Source organism: Leopardus geoffroyi, chromosome A2 (genome assembly GCF_018350155.1).
Source record: "Leopardus geoffroyi isolate Oge1 chromosome A2, O.geoffroyi_Oge1_pat1.0, whole genome shotgun sequence".
In the NCBI taxonomy this organism is placed as follows: domain Eukaryota; kingdom Metazoa; phylum Chordata; class Mammalia; order Carnivora; family Felidae; genus Leopardus; species Leopardus geoffroyi.
In genome coordinates this window covers 6,102,569-6,121,201 of record NC_059331.1, presented here as the reverse complement: position 1 = coordinate 6,121,201, position 18,633 = coordinate 6,102,569, and the positions used below count along the sequence as shown (strand labels likewise).

General features: G+C 61.2%; 1 protein-coding gene across 4 annotated transcripts; it reads right to left on the bottom strand.

Annotated features, from left to right (window-relative positions):
- Nucleotides 1-1,900: 1,900 nt before the first annotated feature.
- Nucleotides 1,901-17,871, bottom strand: FCER2 (Fc epsilon receptor II). Of its 4 annotated transcripts, none has more exons than XM_045496460.1 (14): nucleotides 17,727-17,871; nucleotides 16,653-16,766; nucleotides 14,221-14,272; nucleotides 11,783-11,869; nucleotides 9,823-9,943; nucleotides 8,687-8,806; nucleotides 8,308-8,361; nucleotides 7,709-7,771; nucleotides 7,416-7,478; nucleotides 7,250-7,312; nucleotides 7,055-7,144; nucleotides 4,793-5,226; nucleotides 4,559-4,665; nucleotides 1,901-4,332 (listed from the first exon to the last, which is right to left on the bottom strand). In XM_045496460.1, exons 5-14 carry the CDS (start codon nucleotides 9,842-9,844, stop codon nucleotides 4,194-4,196), a joined length of 1,155 nt encoding a protein of 384 aa, XP_045352416.1. In that variant the 5' UTR covers nucleotides 9,845-9,943; nucleotides 11,783-11,869; nucleotides 14,221-14,272; nucleotides 16,653-16,766; nucleotides 17,727-17,871; the 3' UTR covers nucleotides 1,901-4,193. The 4 variants fall into 4 exon arrangements, with proteins under 4 accessions (XP_045352416.1, XP_045352418.1, XP_045352415.1 ...); XM_045496462.1 differs by having other exon boundaries at nucleotides 4,793-4,944; nucleotides 17,727-17,866; XM_045496459.1 differs by lacking the exons at nucleotides 9,823-9,943; nucleotides 11,783-11,869; nucleotides 14,221-14,272; nucleotides 16,653-16,766; nucleotides 17,727-17,871 and adding an exon at nucleotides 9,466-9,718.
- Between the last annotated feature and the right edge of the window lie 762 nt (nucleotides 17,872-18,633).

Below are 18,633 nucleotides of genomic sequence, written 5' to 3'. Positions count from 1 at the left end.
TGGCTGGAGGCAGGAGGATGCTGACCCTCTCTGGAATCACGATTGGAGGCCAGGCCGGAGAGGTGGGGAGGGAGGGATCAGGCGGAGAGAGGCTCCATCAGGCGGGCACACTTCTTCTGTAAAGGACCAGATAGGAGTTTATGCCTAGAAGTCTCTGTCCAGCCACTCTGCTTCGCGGTGTAGACAGCAGTATGCCAAGGATTGGGTGCGGCTGTGTGTCTAGAAAACAGGCGGAGGGGGATCCTTTGCTGACCCCTGCTTTAGAGCCTTGCCTCTCAAAGTGTGGTCCACGACAGGCAGCCTCCGTATCTCCTGGGAGGTTGTCAGAAATGCGGACTCTCGGGCCCCCCCCCGAAGGCCCACTAACAGCGTGTCATTCGGCAAGATCCCCAGGGGATTCCGGTGTACCCTATTTTGAGAAGCGGTGCTCTAGGGCACAGAGTATGTTCCAACTGGGGTGGCCGGGCCCCACCCCCAGAGTTTCCGATTCTGCAGATCTGGGTGGGCTGAGGATTTGCATTTCTGGAAGTTCCCAGGAACTGGCTGATGCTCGGGGGGGGGGGGGGGGGGGGGGGCCCGCATTTTAAGAATTACCCCCCTGGAGACCTGGGGAAATGGATGGGCTCACTTCCGAAACCTCGGGGCACCTACCGTATTTTGAAGTTGATATCGATGATACATGAACATATCCTTGTTGTGTTTTTTTACGATTTTACTTTTAAGTAACGTCTACACCCAACACGGGGCTCGAGCTCACAACCCTGATCAGGATCAAGAGTTGCATGCCGTACCTACTGAGCTAGCCAGGTGCCCCGTGTGTGCCTTGTTTAAAAAGTAAAATCTGACGCCTGAGGCAACCCTGCCTTTCCCTTCTGCCCACCACCCTCGCGGGGTTCCTGAGAGCTCCTCCTCCCCAGGGTCCATCCTGCCAGACTTTTGGGGGGAAACTTTTCCAATGTCTCTTCCTCCCTCCCCCTCCCCCTCCCCCTGGATTTCAATGAGCCTGATGTGAAGGAGAACTTGGCGGTGCCCTGGGCTGGGTCCCTTCACCGTTGATGGAGGGTTTAAGGGCGGGACGGATGCAGCTTTTCCGTTGCATTTTGGGGGTGCATGGTGGAGGCGGGCATGAGGTGGGGAGACCTGAGGCGCCGGGTTTGGTCAGGGGGCAGTTTCGGGAATTCCAACCAGGGTGATGGGGGGGGGGGGTGTCGGCCCATCTCGAAGATACGTGGTCCATAAATGGAACTTGGGGGCGCCTCCCGTGTATAGCACAGGGATGGCCATGGTCAGGAAATAGCTGTTGCCTGGGGAAGGGGGTGGTCACAGCGGCAGTCTGAAACGGGGGGCGAGGGGTCAATGTCTAGGAAGCCAAGGAGGATTGGAGGTCTGGAGTCCAGGAGGCAGGTCCAGGAGTCAGCACAGTGGCGGGAGCCACCCGTCTGGGTGGAGTGGGCAGGGCACCTGGTGCCTGGGAAGCCGGATTTTCAGGGGGAGCTGCGGGAGGCTTTGGGCTTAGCAGCCTCAGGTCCCCCGGGGACTCTGGCGAGCTTGGCCTGCAGGGCCTGCTGGGTGAGGGGCAGGTTGCGGGAGGCAGGGATGGCCCAGCCTGCTGCATCCAGAGGCCTGGCAGTGAAGTTTGCCAGAGAGAAAGGGCAGGGGGAGGAAGAGATGGGCTGGTCCCCGAGGGCGGGATGCGGGGCGGGGGGTTGTGAGCTGCAAATAAAGTCCCTGCTGAAGTCCTGAAGCCCCCAGACAGGTTGGCGGGGGCCCGGGGGTGGGGGGTGAGGAGGAGGAACCCAGCACCAGCCCTCGGCGAGCCAGCCAGACATGAGGCTCCCCCTCGTCGAACAGACCACGAAGTGGGTTCTGCGAGAAGAGGTCATTTGCCCATGGACACACATTGATTATCCAACAGCTATTTATTGAACACCTACTCTGTGTCAGCTGCTGGGGTCACAGCTGAGAGCAAGACCAATGCTCCTGCCCTCCTGAAGCTCACATGCTAGCCCTGGGCGTTGGGGGGGGGGGGGGAGGGCGGCGAGCACACACAGATCCGTGAGTGACAAGTTTGGTTGGAAGGGGAAGTGTTCTGTGGTGAGAAAGGAGATCAAAGGTAAAAGGGAGCCGGAGTCAGGGGTGTCATTTTAAACAGGAAGGACGGGGAGCCCAGGATAGCCCTCACTGAAGAGCTAGCAGGGGAGGGGGCATGTGCAAAGGCCCTGAGGCAAAGAGCAAGCCTATATGTGTAAGGGCCAGTGAGGAGGCTGGTGTAGGTGCTGGGGTTGGGGGAGGGCAGAAAGGAGGTCAAGCTGGGGAGACAAGGCAAGCTGCAGGGATTCTGCAATTGCAAAGCACCCTGTAAGACTGTGGGTTTTTTTTCCTCTGAGCCAGAAGGAAACTTCTGGAAGGTCTGGGACAGTGAAGAAGAGATCGAGGCAAGCTAGGGCTGGGGCTATACCAAGGCGGTTGCTGGAGGGGTGAGAAGTGGACAGATTCTGCACATGGCTTTCCCTGAGGATTTGGAGGGTTCAGTGAGGGAAACCGGTGATGACTGTCATCCCAACATGGGCCTGGGTGACCTGCAGAGTGGGGCTGGGAGTCCCCTTTGCCGAGCTCAGGTAGGTAGTTGTGCTCTGGCCTGGGGCCTGGGAGGGGTCTGGAGGAGGCAGAAATTGGTGGTGGTGGGGGGGGGGGGGTTGGGAGGGACAATGGCTTGGTAACCGGTGACTTAGGACGAGCTCTATCCCTGCCCTTTCCCGGCCCCAGGTCTCCTGGGTGCCACTGTAGGGCCCTCCCCAGCCCCCTAGGCCCGGGCCCCTGACTCCCAGGTCCAAGGTGGTCCAGTGTGGTCCTCCCCCCACGGATTCCCCTCCAGGAGGCCTGAGAATCACGTGAGCCATCTGGTTCTTCCTTTTCTTTTTTTAATGTTGATTTATTTTTAGAAAGAGAGAGAGTGCAAGCAGGGGAGGGGCAGAGAGAGACAGAGACAGAGACAGAATCGGAAGCAGGCTGCAGGCTCCGCCCTCAGCACAAACCGATGCGCGGTGTTTGAACCTGCGAACTGTGAGGTCATGACCTGAGCCGAAGCCAGACCCTTCACCAAGTGAGCCACCCAGGCGCCCCTGGTTCTTTCTTCCTAGGCCGGGAGCTGGGGGTGGGGTGGGTAGGCGAGGAGTTTAACGAGGGGTGTCCTGCGATCCTGGCCCGCCTCCCTCCTCAGCCTCTGGTGCAGGGCTGGTGCCACCTGTTTCTTTCAAAACCTGTGTCAGAGTCATACCAGCACCTTTGGACCTGGGTGGCCAGGCCACCCTGGGCCTGCTAGCATTTACTGAGTGCCTTCTGTATACCAGGTCCATTCAGCACTTCCCATGCGTGAGCTTGTGCCCTCCTGCCAGCAGCCTAGGCGGGGGGGACCAGCCCACTGCCTGCCCTGCGGTACTTTTAGGCGTCTAGGGTGTTCTCTGCTCCATTAGATCCCAGAGGCTTTGTCTCCAGCCCTGTCTAGTACATGCTTCTTGTAATAAAGTAGAGGGGAAACGGTGGAGAGATATAATTGCTGCTTCAGCTGCTCTGGATACTCAGACGGACTCAGGCACCAGGTTCTGGAACTCCCGGCTCCCACACCCGGAGGCTTCTGAGATGGGGCCATCTTCGCCCCCATTTTATTGACATGGGCTGGGGGCAAGGGGACTGGCTGCCTGAGCTGGGGACCTCTCCCTGGGGTGCTAAGACACGGGGACTGCATCTGGGGAGGCCAGGGGTGGGGCGGAGGTGTGGTCCTGACTCCAGCAGACTGCGGGGCGGCCCGACAGAGGAAGCTCACAGGGGTCTGAGGCTCTCTGGAAAGTTCTCGAGGTGGGTACTCTGAGCCCTTGAAGGCAGGGACATGGTGACAGCCTGCTGGGCTGAGGAGTAAGGGACAGGCCCTCAGGGGCATTGGCAGGAGCTGGGGAGGGGTCAACAGCCCTTCTTCCTCTTGGGCAGGAGAAAGGGATGCTGGGGCCTTAGCCACAAACCAGGCATCCAGGCCGCGGCTGCGGGCCCCGCCGTGGGCCCAGCTGCTCCTGTGTCTGAGCTGGGGGAGCAACGCAGGGGTGCACCTGGCAAGTGGGCAGGGGGCCATCAGGGTCTGCGTCTCCAAGGACCTCCCGGGGAACCCCAGGGAGGGGGCCGAGGTGGCGGGGGAGGGGCGGTCAGCATGTGGCCAGCCGGTCACACACCCAGCCGTCCAGCCGGCTGCCACAGAAGGCATCGTTCCACTGCCCGGAGCCCTGCATCATCACACAGTCCTCGCCCTGGCCCTGGTTGTTGGGTTCCCCCGGCCGCCAGTTGCTGGAGCAGAAGACTTCAGGTCAGAGGATGGGGTCGGGGGCAGGAGCCCTACTGCCTTCGGCCTAGACGCGACCCTCAGGGTCTGGGCCCCTCCCCCCGTCCCTGGATCCCCACTCCCCACGCCCTGCAACCCAGGGACACCGGCTGCCCACATCCCCTCCCCTCAACCCGACCACTGCGGACAGGCACCCCCCCCCCCCCCCCGCCGTCGGAGTCTGGGCCTCACCTGTAGTTCAGGGGGTTCTCATCCATCCAGATAAACTCCCCCTCTATGTCCAGGTCCCGGAGGCCAATCCAGGTGCCCTTCCTGTTGGCGCGTCTGGCCAGGAAGTCCTGGGGAGCAGGACGCGGCTGCAGGGGCTGCGGGGTTGTGCCTGGGGTCCCCACCCCCACCGCACACAGAGGTCGCGGTGGGATCCCCGCCCCCTGCTGGCCACGCCCTCTGCAGAGCCCCGCCCACCTGCTCCTCTTGGCTGTGGATGCTGACCAGCCGCCCTTGCAGCTTGCTGCAGGCAAACCGGGCCTGGATCCACTTCTTGGCGCCCTCGCCGAAGTAGTAGCATTTCCTCTGGAAGTTGACCCAGTTCTCGGGGCACGTGTTACACGTGGAGCCTGGGGCGGAGGAGAGGCTCAGGGGCGCGGCCGTGGCGGGCGCCGTGGCGGGCTCTGTGGCCGGCGCCGTGGCGGACGTGGCCGGCACCGTGGCGGGCGCTGTGGCCAGCGCGGTGGCGGACGTTGTGGCCGGCGCCGTGGCGGGCGCTGTGGCCAGCGCGGTGGCGGACGTTGTGGCCGGTGCCGTGGCGGGCGCTGTGGCCGGCGCCGTGGCCGGCACCGTGGGGACAATAGGCAGGGTGGGTGGCAGCGTCTCTCCTGGGGTCACTCTTGGGGTCCGGGCTGAAAGCAGACCAACTTGCAGGTTGCCCCTCTTCCCGGCCAGACCAGCCGCCCGGCGGGAGCACCTCGGCTGCCCGCACCATTGCCACAAATATCGCCCCTCCCCTCCCCGAATGCCTGTCACCGACACCGTCATCGTAGACACCTCTTGGCCAGCAGCTCTTTGGCCTCTGCCAGCATCAGCCCCACAAAGAGACCCGCGGCATCACCACGTCACCAGCTCTGTGGCTCGTGGCCCCTCGACCACCAACGCCATCACCACAAACACGTTCACGGTCAGAAGCGTGTCAACCGCCAACACCATGGCCACCAACCCCACCGCTCTCGGCGGCACCTTCAGTCCCACCGCCATCACCGGGGGGACCCAGGATCGCCAGCAACCTCTCTCCAGTGCCACCAGCATGGCCAACACCATCGTCACACCAGCCACGGCTTAATCACCAGGGCCGACCTCCGAGGCCACGGTTGCCAGCATCACGGTCCCCTTGTATTGTCCCCACCAACAGCTCCAGTGACAACCCTGGTGGCCATTGCTCCCGGCACCCCCAAAACCAGCCTTGTTGACCAGATTTGGGGAGAATGCGACGATTTCTGTCTAGCTGGAGGGACCGAGCAGGAGAGCTTAGGGAGGGCCGGGTCCGCATGGCCTTGACCTGGGGCCACCTTGGTCTCTGTCTCCTCTTGTCCACATCCCGGAGAAACTCTTAGGCACTGTCAACCACACCTCCCACCCAGGACTCCCAGACGGGGGGTTAAACCCACTGTTACTGGGTTGACTCCCTCTTGATTGAAAACAGCTTTTCTTGGAATGACATGCAGAGAGGGCTCCAGAGCTTTGGAGGAATTTTTAAACGAGACCTGGGGTCCCCAACCTCTGGGGGATCAAAGCTGGATGTGTTTCTCACACATGGGCCAGTAACCAGTATGTGGCCACTGGTGCAGGGGGGGTGGGGAACATTAAAACCGGAAGGGGATATCCCCGGGCACTTGAAGAAAACTTGGAGGGAGGTACCCTGCCTGTGTCCCCATCAAGAGACAGCCCTGGAGCTGGCCTCAGCCCCCAGGTCACCCCAGGGACCGGGTAGGAACTGGGAGGTCATCCATCCACATGAACGTGGCCCGGAGCCCTCCCCAGAGGGGACCACTGCCGGCTTTCTGGCTGGGATTCCCACAGCCACGGCATGTCCCCGGGGGGCTGCACTCCACACCAAGCACAGAACCTTCCTCTTCTCTTCGCCAACTAGGGCAGCAGGGGCTTCCCAGGGGTGGAAAGTCAAAAACCAAGGGTGGGGGGTGGGGAGCGCCCGGGTTCCTGTCCCAGGTTGAAGGCACGCTGACGGGACTTCTGCTCTTCCTGAAGCCTGCCGGGGCCACCCCTCACCCCAAGCCTTGTCACCACCAGCATTGCCCCGTCTCTGCAGAGGGGACCCGCCCCCTTGAGCCCCGCGGCTGCTCAGACAATCTTCTGGGAGGGCTGTGGCTGAGGGCGTCCTACTGATGACCCTCTTCTGAGCCACGAGGGGCAGAGGAAGGAGAAGCAAAGTGAACCCAGAGATGGTGACACAACAGAGAAGCTTCGACCTGAAGGAGGGAAAAAAAGCGTGCGAGCTACCCCCCCCGCCGCCCCCCCCCCACTCCAGTTCCGTGGAGAGAGGCGGCTGGACTCAGAGAGAAACTGCCGCGTGTCCCCCATGGACCCTGCCGCACACATAAGCCCACACCCGTCCACGCTGTCACGTGCAGCCCTCTAGCACACCCCCCCCCAACACCCGTCCCGTCGCTCGCACGCCCCGGCACACCACAGGCTCAGGCTCACAAGCACACTCACCGTTGGACACGTGGAGCTCAATCCACAGCTTTACCACCTCCTGCTGGAGCCTTTCCAACGAGTGCAAGGCTGTGCGCCTCTCGTTCAAGCCTCGGGTGATTGGGTGGGGGACGGTGGTCAGAGACGAGCTTGGAGCGCGCCCCCCGCCGCCCCCCCCCCCTCCACCCTCTACCCCGTTCCCCTCCCAAGGCTCACTCTGGGACTTGAGGTTGCTCAGGTCCGAACGAAGTCCATCCAGGTTCCGGGAGAGCTCAGAGTCTGACGGGGCCGGGCTGGGGTCAGGGCTGGGAGTCCCCGAGCCCGGCCCCCAGCCTCTCAGTCCCTCCCAGCTCTAGGACCCCCGTCCCCACCAGCCTCTCACCCTGAGCTTTCATTCTTTTCTGTTCAGCTTGGATTTCCTCCATGTTCTGTGACACCTGGGCAGCTGGGTGCAGGGGAGGGGGCTCAGTGGTAAGCAGGTCCTCAGGGCCGCCCCCGCCCCCCCCCTCCCCTCAGCTCCCCCGCTGGCCCCTTTGTCCTTCTCGCCTCTGTCTTCGGGGTCCCCTGCTCACTTTGCCATTCACTGGTGGCCTAGAGCACTCTGTCCACATGTGAATCCAGGCTCCCCCACCCCCACCCCACTCCTCCTCCTCGACCTGAGCTGACATCGCTCACCCTGGGATTTCTGGGCCATCTCGTCCCCTCTGTGTCTTTCCAAGTCCTTGGCAACCTGAGAGACTAGAACCGCAGGAAAGACGATGTGTCCTCAGGAACCAGGAAGGCACGTCCTCAAATCCTTCCCCTCCCTGGCCCCGAGTGCAGGGTCCCCTCGCATCTTCACTTTGGGGACCAGGTACCGAGGAAGACGCAGGCAAGAATAGGATGAACACGTGTACCCTCCCCGCACCCAGAACGCAACGTAAAAGCAGCCGGCGTTTCCTGCAAGCTCACTGGAGGCAGGTCTAAATGCTTCACCAAGTCTCCGCTCGTTTCTGCCTCGACACCCTGAAATGATGCCCGCTTTACAGGTGCGGGAACCGAGGCCTGGAGCCATTACTTAACAGCCCATCAGACACCTCGTAGAGCCTCCGTCTCTCCCAGAGGCTCGGGGTTTTCACCCCAAGGGGAGGGGGCAAGGCAGGCTGACCCCCACTTCCCGGCAGGGGATGCTGGAGCCCCGTCCTTCTCCCACGTCCCACAGCGGCCAGTGGCCGAAGCAGGACGAGAGCCCCCCTCCCTGCCTCCTCTCCCCCCGCCCCTCCCCCCCCCCCTACCGTTCCGGGCAGTGGTTTCTTCCAGCTGTTTCAGATTCTGTACAGCGTCCCAGTCTGGGGAGGGGAGAAGAGGAGGGGCGAAGACGGGTTTTCAGGAGCCCCCGACCACACCCCCCCCCCCACCTGTCAGCTGGGGAGGGACGCCTTGGGTATATACCACTCGGGAGGCACAGAAAGGATGGGAGACAGAGACGCTGGACGGGGTGGGGAGCTCTCGGGTGGGGGGGGGCAGAGGGCCTCGGGAGGGGGCCGCTGGGGACAAGGTGGGAGGCACGATGGGGAAATTGGACTCGGAGGGGCGCGACGTCCCAGCATCTGAAAGTGGGGTTCTGGGAGAGAGCACAAGAGAGGGGCCGCATGGGGCTGGGGGTGTCCTCACGCCAGAAGAGAAGCAGGGTCAGCAGTCCGGCCCACAGCATGACGGTCACCAGCCCCAACAGTGCCATCTGGGTCCCTTGCCCACAGCACCGCCGCCGCCTTCCGGGAAGGTTTGGGAACTCTGCCGGGCGTGGAGGGGGGAGCGCCAAGGGGTGCAGCGTGAGACGGGGCTTGGCTCTGCCTGTCTCCCCGTCACCCACAGCCCCTAAGTCCTGGGAGCCTGTCCAGAGCCCACACTAAAGCCGTGGGTCTCAGTGGACCCCCAGCCTGCTCCGCACACCTTCCCCACATGCCGCCCTCGTGCCCCACCGCTGCCCCCCACCCCGACTCCATCCATCTCTGCGTCTGCGCATCTCTGAATCTGTCCCTCCGTCCGTCCAGCCCTTCTGCTCACACCCCAGTGGTCAGCAAGCCTGACTTGGGGCCAGGGCACCGTCCAGAAAGGCAGCCCGGGGTGGGGGGCCGGGAGCGGAGACCCTCCCTCCGTGGTCCCCCATCAGGTGGCCGACCGCCACCCAGCTCTCGCTGCGACCCTCTTCCCTTACGCCCTCACACACCAACGCCCGAGCTCCAGCCTTACGCCCAGGAAGCTGGGTCCTCCTTCCCCTTGGACCTCCTGCCCTCACCCTGTGGCTGTCCTCTCCACCCCGCACCCCTTCTCTAAACCCAGGACGCTGGGTCTGTGTTCTTCCTCCATATCCAAGCCCTTCCCCAGCCTTTCCCCCGGATGTCAGACCCCCCGGAGCCTCACCACAATCCCTGGGGCCCCCAGGACTCTACCTTGACTCCCCACCGTGGGTCCGGGCCCCCTGCCCTCGCCCTGGCCGTGAGGATTCATCGTGCTGGATTCTCCTTGCTGAGTCCCCGTTCTACTTCCAAATCTACCGGGCTCCCAGCACCCGAGCTGGAGCCGATTTTTTTTGTTGGAGGGCGTTGAGTCAGGGCAGGGAGGGGCCTGCGGCTTCCCCCTCCTGCTTGGCTCTGTGCCCAGAAGGCCAGTCGGGGCTCACCTCCCCCTCACCCCTTGCTGGGCCTTCTTCCCAGAGACAGACCCAGGAACCCCTCTCCTCTCCTGGGTGGAAGGGAGGAGGCCAGGTGCTTGGTTTTGCCAGGGTCAGCTCCAGAGAGCCCTCTCACCTGAGTAGACATGTTCCTCCATGGCCGCCCTGCTTGGATTCTCCCAGGGACAGGCTGCTCACCACCTCCCAAGGCAGCCCACTTAGCGGGTGTAGTCGCGGCTCTGGCCGGGATCCGGGTTCTGAGGAGCATTAAGGTTAGACGTCAGGCTCTGGTTACGGGCGCAGGACAGCGTCTGGGACTTGAGGAGCTCGGTGACCACTGGCTGATTTTGTTTTGTCCGTGACCAGGAGTCAGCGCGGCATTTCGCTGGGAGACACAGGCCTGAGACCAGAGGTGGGCGCCCCAGAGCCAACGCGGGCCGGGTACACAGCAGGTGCCTCATAAATGCAGCGAGTGACCGAACCTCAAAACCAACCGTCTCATCCATAAAACGCCAGTAACACCCGCACCACAGGGTGGTGACGTGCCCTTCACGGATGTGTCAGGTGCTTCGATCGAGGGCTGGTCCGTCGCCCCACAAATATCATCATCAGCTTGCTGCTGTCACCGCCGGTTGCCAACGTGGCTTGGGACTCAACCTTCCCGAGCGTCAGTGTCCCCTCTATAGAATGGGAGGGACGCTCGTACCCAACTCACAAGGTCGAGGTAGGATCAAATGAGATGACAACATAGGTGAATGTCTCGGCAAGATGCTGTGCGCGCACAGTGGGTCTTCAGATCCTAAACACTTATCAGGCACCTGCTGTGTGCCAGGCCTTGCTGGGCGGTGCAGAAACTCCGTCACCAGACCTCAGCTTCCTCTTCTGCAATGTGCCCAAGGCATCTTTAAAGTCTCTTGACTTTTACAAAAAAATTTTTTTAAGTTTATTTGTTTATTTTGAGAGAGAGAGAGAGGGAGTGAGCAGGGAGGGGCAGAGAGAGAGAGGGAGAGAGGGAGAGAGAGAATCCCCAGCAGGCTCCACACTGCCAGCGCAGAGCCTGACGCGGGGCTCGAGCCCATGAATCGTGAGATCGTGACCTGAGCCAAAATCAGGAGTCAGAGGCTTAACCGAGGGAGCCACCCAGGCGCCCCAAAGTCTTTCGAGCACCTATGTTGTGCCAAAGAGGGCGGGTTTGGTTACAGGCTGCCTTTCTTGCCGTAGGACTATGGGCAATATGCTTCCCCTCTCTGAGCCCCGGGGAGGTGGGTGTGGGGAGTGACCAGGCTCTGATTAACGGCAGCTCCAACTGGACCTTGTGCCATCATGGAAGAGGCCAGAGGCCTGACCATCCTGCAGCCAAACGTGCCTGAGCCCAAGCTGGACAGACTGGGGGCTGAGTCCCGGCTTCTCCCAGGACGAGCGACTTAAGTTTGCTCATCTGTCAACGAGGGGTGACCGTGCCAAGCCCACTGGATGAAGCACGATGGGCGTGGCACGCAGCAGGCGCTCGGTTAACCTGCTGGTGGGGAGCTGGGGAAACTGAGGCCCCGAGGAGGTAAGTAATTTGTCCATGCCACACGATGGTAGAACGGGGACTTGAACCCAGGACAGGTGACATCGGAGCCTATTCGCTCAACCACCTGGGGACACGGCCCCCTGATGGGTGTCTGCCAGTGAGTGCCAGGGGGCAGGGTCCCGATGCCGGGCCGTCTTTCTGACTTAGGAGCTCCCAGCCCTGCGGACGGCTTTCCGCGGCCCTCTGGGGTCCGCACGATCAGCCCCCGGTGCACCCACCAAGCTCATCTGTTTTGCTCGGTCACGCCAGGCGCTGGCTTCAACTGCCCCAACCCAGGACCCCGCGCGCCTGCCGATTCTGTCCACGCTGCCCGCTGCCCACCGCCCTTCTGTCCCTTGAGACCCAGCCCCGAGGCCGCTCCTTCCAAGGAACCTTCAACGTCCACGTCCCACTGCCGGCCCCAACACACACACACACACACACACACACACACGCACAGAGGGTCACATGCGTGTGCTCCCACATTCACACGCAGACACGCAGTCGCACGCCCACCCACTCGCACGTATCTCGCACTCACATGCGCTGCGAACGGCGTCGCTGTCCTGGTCCGCTGGGGCGGGTTGGAGGGGCCGGCGGGGCCGCGGGTGGTGGTGAGGACCTTGGCCTGGGGAGACAGTTTTCTTCTGAAAGCAGGCCCACCCACGGCTTCTATTTTCACAGGCCTAATTATGGGCTTGCCACCTGGTTACCCATATTACACGCATGGCCTCCCCTGATGCTCCCCACAACCCGGTAAAGTCCGTCCTATTATTATCTCCATTACGCAGGTGAGCAGCACTGAGGTCCAGAGAGGCTAAGCCACGTTCCCAGAGTGCTGGAGGAAGTAAGTGGGAGAGCCAGGACTGAACTAACGTGGCGAAGTCATTATACCACTGTGGCAGGGAAGAGGGAAGAAAAGGAGAGCGAAAGAGAGAGGGATGAGCAAGGAGGGAGCCTGGAGGTAGGGAAGAAACAGAAAGATCCATGAGACAACATTCTGGTCAAATAGTAACAATTTTGTTACAGGGTTGAATTTAATACCAGTGTGTGCCAGGGAGCTGGGGGGGGGGGACAGGTCCCGGTGTCCCAGGTGCATCGAAACATTTAACGTTCGCACGTTATGAGGTAGATGCTTTTGTTCCTCATGCTGCCTTCTTGGTGAAGAATGTGGAGCGCAGAGAGGTTAGGTAACTTGTCCAAAGTTGCACAGCTCATAAGTGGCAATGCCGGGATTTGAACCCAGGCAGCGCAGGCCCCAAGTCAGCAGCCCTAACCCCCGTGCGCCTAGCCTTGGATTTATGGGGACTTCTTTTTTTTTTTTTTTTTTTTAATGTTTTTATTTTATTTTTGAGAGACAGAGAGAGACAGCAGGAGTGGGGGAGGAGCAGAGAGAGAGGGAGACACAGAATCGGAAGCAGGCTCCAGGCTCCGAGCTGTCAGCACAGAGCCCGACGTGGGGCTCGAACCCACGAACCGTGGGATCATGACCTGAGCCAAAGTCAGACGCCTGACGGACTGAGCCACTCGGGCGCCCCTTATGGGGACTTCTTCACACCTCACACCCTGCCCTTCCTCCCTAAACTGTGTCCTCTGATCCTTAACCCTCTTCCCATTCTTGATTGGGGGACACCCCAGGCCAATCCCCACGCCGGGAAGGGCTGCCTCCGTCCCCCAGGCTTGATGCTCTGCCTCTCACTCTGCAAGACGCCCACTTGGGCCCCTGTGTCCCACTTTCCCACCGGGACCGATCTGGGCCAACCACCAGATGGGGAGGGGCCTGGCCCGACATGTCCCCTGGACTTTGCACTCCAGGACAGCAGGCACGAAGCTGCCTCATGTGTCACACTGTGTTTCCAGCATGGAGGGGTGGCCCTCAGTACATGTGTACTGCCTGAATGACTGTTGGGTTGAGGCTGTTCATTCAGGGCCCCGACTGTCCCTCTCAACTCGATCTGGGCTACTTGCGGGGACTTGAACCCACGGCGTGTTTTGCCAAGGGACAGGGGATGGTCATTGTAGGGAAGAGAGTGGTCAGGTGGGCACCAGAGAGAGGTCACTGGGGCTGCTGGGTGGACAGAAGGTAGCAGGAGCCCTGGGGCGGGGGGGGGGCCCTGAGTGTCATCATGGGGCCAGGTGGGGGTGGGGACGCTGGGGAGCTGTCACCAGGTCCAGGCACCAGAGGAGGTGTCTGGGACAGTGGCTGTGGGAATGAACAGACAGGTTTGAGAAGAGACGGGCTTTGGTGATGGGTGAGGATGGGGGGGGGGGCACCCAGAAGATGCTGTAACACTTGACTGGGTGTCAGTCGCAGTCTCTGGTAGACAGCGGGGCTGTCCTAGTGCTGAGGACACAGGAAGGAAGAGGAGAGAGTTTGGGAAGAAGCCTCGCTGGGTGGCAGTGAAGACACAGGACGGGGTAGGAGGTGTCGAATCGAGGATGGGGTGGGGATGCGGTTTGGTGTTCCTGAACCTCTGAGAGCTCTGCAGCCCAGGTGCCCAGCCCCCGTCCACACTGGTGCCCACCGTCTCCACCGTGTCCTTCCGGAAGGTTCCACGGCTCCTGCGAAGCTGGGTCCCTGCCAAGACCGAACTTGGACAAGAGGATGCTTTGGGGGTGACATCTCAACCCCCCTACTCGGGGCTGCACTAAACCCTGTCACGCGACTGACCCCTCCCTCTTCCCTTCTGCGGTATCGACCCAGGGCTCTGTTCACTTCAAGGGAAAAACAGGAAACCGTGCGGATGTGGGCCCCCATCGAGGGTGTCAGTTCTTCTTTCACGTTTGGGATCCTTGAGCCCGGGGCAGCCCCCCCCACCCCCGGCCCCCCCCCCGCCCCGGCCCCCCGCTCGGCACAGACCTGGATCTGGACGCAGGAGGAACGAGTCAGGGGTCCTGCAACAATGACAAACGATCCCCGGGCGGGTCCCCACCCTGGCCCCGGCCCGACGCTATTCAACCCCAACTCACCCCCAACACCTGTGCCCTGTGCGGAGAGGAGCCTCAACCTCTAAATTTAGAACCTCAGCACCTAGGACAGGGCCCCGCGTTCAATTCCAATGTGATGAAGGAACATCCACGCTGACCCCAACCCCACCCTGGTGGCCCAGCCCCCGGCTCTCCCCACCTGATCGGTCCCTCCTGGTGCTGCAAAAGGGAGAAAGGAAGGAGCTGGGGTGTGGGGCGGGAGGGAAGTGGGTGTGTCAAATCCCAAAGGGCTTGCAGGAGGAGGTGGCTTTGAAACCGGGTTTCTCATTCTCAGTTCTGTTGGCACTGGGGCCGGATGATTCCTTGTTGTTGGGGTGGGGGGCTGTCCTGTAGATTGCAGGGTCTTTGGCAACATCCCTGGCCTCTAGCCTCTGGCTGCCAGTAGTAGTCCCCCCTTCTACCTAGTCGCGACCGCCAAAAATGTCTCCAGGCATCGCCGAATGCCTCCTGAGGGGCAGAATCACCCCCAGTTGAGAACCACTGCTTTGAAGCATGATTTACAGACAAAGAGAAGGTTCTGGCTTCGGGCTTGAACACGCTTTCTCTGTGTCTCTGTCTGTCCCTCCATCTGCTGGGGACAGATGACCTCTCCTCTTTCATTTACTCAACAACCATTATTTGGGCATCTACTGGGTGTCAGGTTCGGAGAACAAGGGCCCAGTTCTTGCGAGGGAGGTTTCGGTTTTTCATCGTGATAAAATATACAGAACACAAAATTTACTATTTGAATCATTTGCAGGGGCGTTAAGCACACTCACACCGCGCCACCATCCCCGCCCTCAGTCTCTAGAACTTTCCATCTTGCCAAACTGAGACTCTGTCCCCCCCCCGAAACACCAACTCCCCCTGCCCTCGCCCAGCCCCTGGCTCCCTCCATCTACTTCCTGTCTCTGCGGAGGGGACTCCTCTAGGGACGGCATCTAACTGGGATCCTACAGGGTCTGTGCTTTGGTGTTTAGTCCCTTTCACTTAGCATGACACCCTCACGGTTCATCCACGATGCAGCATAAAAACAAAGTTTAAAATTCACAAATCCGCAGGACAGTCTTAGGTGCTGGAAAAGCAGGGTTAGGGTCCTGGGGGCGGGGGAGAAGGGCTAGTTTAGACTGGAGGGTTCTGAACCTGAGGGACGTGAAGGGAGGTCTGAGCAGACCCCTCGGGAAGGTTGGATTTTCCTTCTGTTTCATGCTGGTTGCCGGAGGCCCTCTCCGGGGGCTTTGCAACCTCAAAGCCTTGAGCTGGTGCCCCGCCCCCTCCCAGACAGGGGAAATCCATTCGGCCTTTTCCCAGAGGCCCCAGGTCCCAGAGAGGGGCTTGCCCTGCGGCCTCCCCCAGCTTGGCCACGTGGCTTCCACAGCCTCTGCCCTCTTTGGGTCTCAGTTCCCCGACGGAGGAGGGCACCGAGCTTGGGTCCTGGCCAGCGCCTCCCTGACAGGCACGGAAGCCTTATCACCTCCTGCAGGAAGGACCCCAGTGCTCTGGGAAAGTGGAAATTCTGCAGGACCGGGGTCGGGCTCACGTGAGAGCCGAGTGAGGGGTACAGGTGGGGGCCCCCAACACGCAGGCACACAGAGGCACGCACACACCCGGGGTGACGTGACACCGTCATCGGCAGAGGCACGCAGGCACAGAGAGACTGACGGTCCCTACGCGGCTTAACCGCAGACACACACACGCACGACGAATCACAGGAGGCATACGCACAGGTAGGCGCGGGGGTAGGGACACACACACAGGTCCAAATGTGGCCACCCCACACACACAAGATAGACACACCCCGTGTGCACGGAGACACAAGTAACACAATCGCACGTACCAACACAACCCCCCCCCCGCCCCCGCCCATAAACGCACGGAAACATACAAAGAAACGAAACACACAGACACGCGGAGAACGTTCCAGGCCCACGGACACGTGCAGACAGACACAGACATACACGGTCACACAGACACGCACGAGGGTCCCCTTTGCTGTCCCAGAGGAGAGGCTGATGGGGAAAAAGTAGCTCTCCTCCACTAACAGCCCTCCCGTTTGCCTCTGCTCTCCTCCCCGCCCCCATGCACGCCTCAGTTTCCCCTCAGGGACTTCTCTCTGCCTCTCCATGACCCCCCCTCGGCTTCAATCACCCCCAACCCCTGCTGACTTCCTACGTCTCCATCTTCTGCCCAGCCCCCTCCCCTGACCTTCATTTGGTCCTGAACTCACTCCTCACTCACTCACAGGCTCAGAGGCCCCCCCCCCCCACGCCCAACAGCCCTCTGCACTCCCCTCTCCCTAGCCCTGAGCTCCTACATTAAATGGGCACCTTCCCCAGGACTGGGAGCTGAGGGGCCAGAGGGCTAGCCCCAGCTCCCAGCCACACCCCCCACACTCACTCACACCCCTCCTTGCTCCCCTCCCCGACCCCCACCCCTGCAGTGACCTTGTCAACAGGAAGAGGGAAGGCCAGTGTGGGACAGGAGGAGGCTGGCTTTGCATTTTCATCTTCCTGGAGCCTGGGGGTCTGGAGCCCAGCTGGTTTTGTTCCTGTGTGTTGCTGGGATGGAGGGAGAGGTTGGAGGGGGGCTCAGGATGAGGGGGTCCAGAAGTCGGCTTGTCCACATCCTTTCTTCAGAAGGCCTTCCGGGGCCCACTGCCCGCACCTCCACACCACCCCCCAGACCCCAGCACATCCCCAGTGACTGGGGGGCTGAGCCAGCTCATCCCAGGAATCCTGAGAACATTCCAGGCCCACACTGGGAGATTTGGGGATTTCTTTCTGACAATGTCCACGGTTCTTTGAGGGGACAGGGTACCGTGTGGGGACCAGGCTGAAGGATGGCTCCCAGCCCCTCAGGGATTCAGAAATCCAGGCCCCAGGTCCCCGGCCCCTCAAAGACCCAGGCCCCCAGCCCCATAAGACTTTGGTCTAGATCGTTTGCTTTTTCTACTCCATCGGGCCCTTTTGCGCGAAGGTTCTCCAGCTGGGCCAGCACAGGAGGCGTGTGCCCCCTGCTGGACACATCTGGTCACTGCCCCCCACTGGGCGACCCCCCCCCCCCCACTGGGTGGGCAGAGGAGAGGGCGGGTGGCGTTCCAGCTCCACCCCCTTTCCTTGCGGGCTGACTGTATCCTCTCGGGCCTCAGTTTCCCCGTCTGTAAAGTGGGAAGAAACACAATCCTCCTACCTAGGGCCTCGTGCTCCTAAAGCTTTCCACGGGTGCCGAACGGAGACAAGCCCACAGCACAGGCGAGCCCCTGGGGAGCGCTGGAGTCTCTCCCGTGAGTAACCCCTACACCCCGCCCCGCGAAGGCCCCTCCAAGGAAGCCCCGGCCCCCCGCAGCCAGCCGGGCCCTGTGTGGCTGGCGCCTTCTCCTGCACGGTTGCCCCTTTGCTGCAGCCACACCCACAGGCTTCTCTGGGTTTCGAGGCCTCTCCGTGGCCCTTCTTCGTCCTCCAGGTGTCTGCTCTCTGAGGGCGGTGACAGTCACCCCTGGGACCGTCTCTATGACCTACCTCCTGTGTGTGGACGCGTGTGGTTTGCTTGTTACCGGTACCCGCTGGAAGGTGCGCTCCGGGAGTGGGAAGGGCAGGACTGTCACCGCGTCCCCAGCCCAGGGCTCGGCACACGGCACACGGCGCGCCGTAGCTGCGCCACGAAGCGTCACAGCCGTGTGAGCGTCCTAGGACTGCGCTAAGGAAGTACCAGCCGCTGACTTGGCGGCTTTAAACAACATAAGTTTATTATCTCACAGAGCTGGAGGTCAGAAGTCCCAGCACAGGCCTCACTGGGCTAAAATCAAGGCGTCCACAGGGCTGTGCTCCTGGAAAGTCAAGGGGAGAATCGGTTTCCTTGCTGTTCTTTCTGCTTCTACAGGGGCCCACCCACACCTCTTGGCTTGTGGCCCCTTCCTCCAGCTTTGAAGTCGGCAGCGGAGAACTTCTGATCTCTCTCCGACTCTGCTGCTGTTGTCACACCTCCTTCTCAGACTCTGATCTTCCTGCCTCCCTCTTCGGTTTTTAACTTATTTATTTTGAGAGAGAGAGAGAGAGTGAGAGAGAGAGAGAGCAGGAAAGAGGCAGAGAGAGAGAGAGAGAGAGAGAGAGGATCCCAAGCAGGCTCTGCACCCTCAGCACAGAGCCCGACGCGGGGTTCAAACTCACGAACAGTGAGATCATGACCTGAACCGACATCAAGAGCCAGATGCTTAACCCACTGAGCCACCCAGGCGCCCCCTGATTGCCTCCCTCTTATAAGGACTCGTGATGCTGACATTGGGCCCACCCGGATAACCCGGGATGGCCTCCACCTCCAGATCCTTGATTTAACGAATCCCGTCTATAAAGTCCCTTTCACCATGCAAGGCCACATCATCACAGGTTCCGGGGACTGGGACAGGGACACCTTTTGGGAGCCATTATT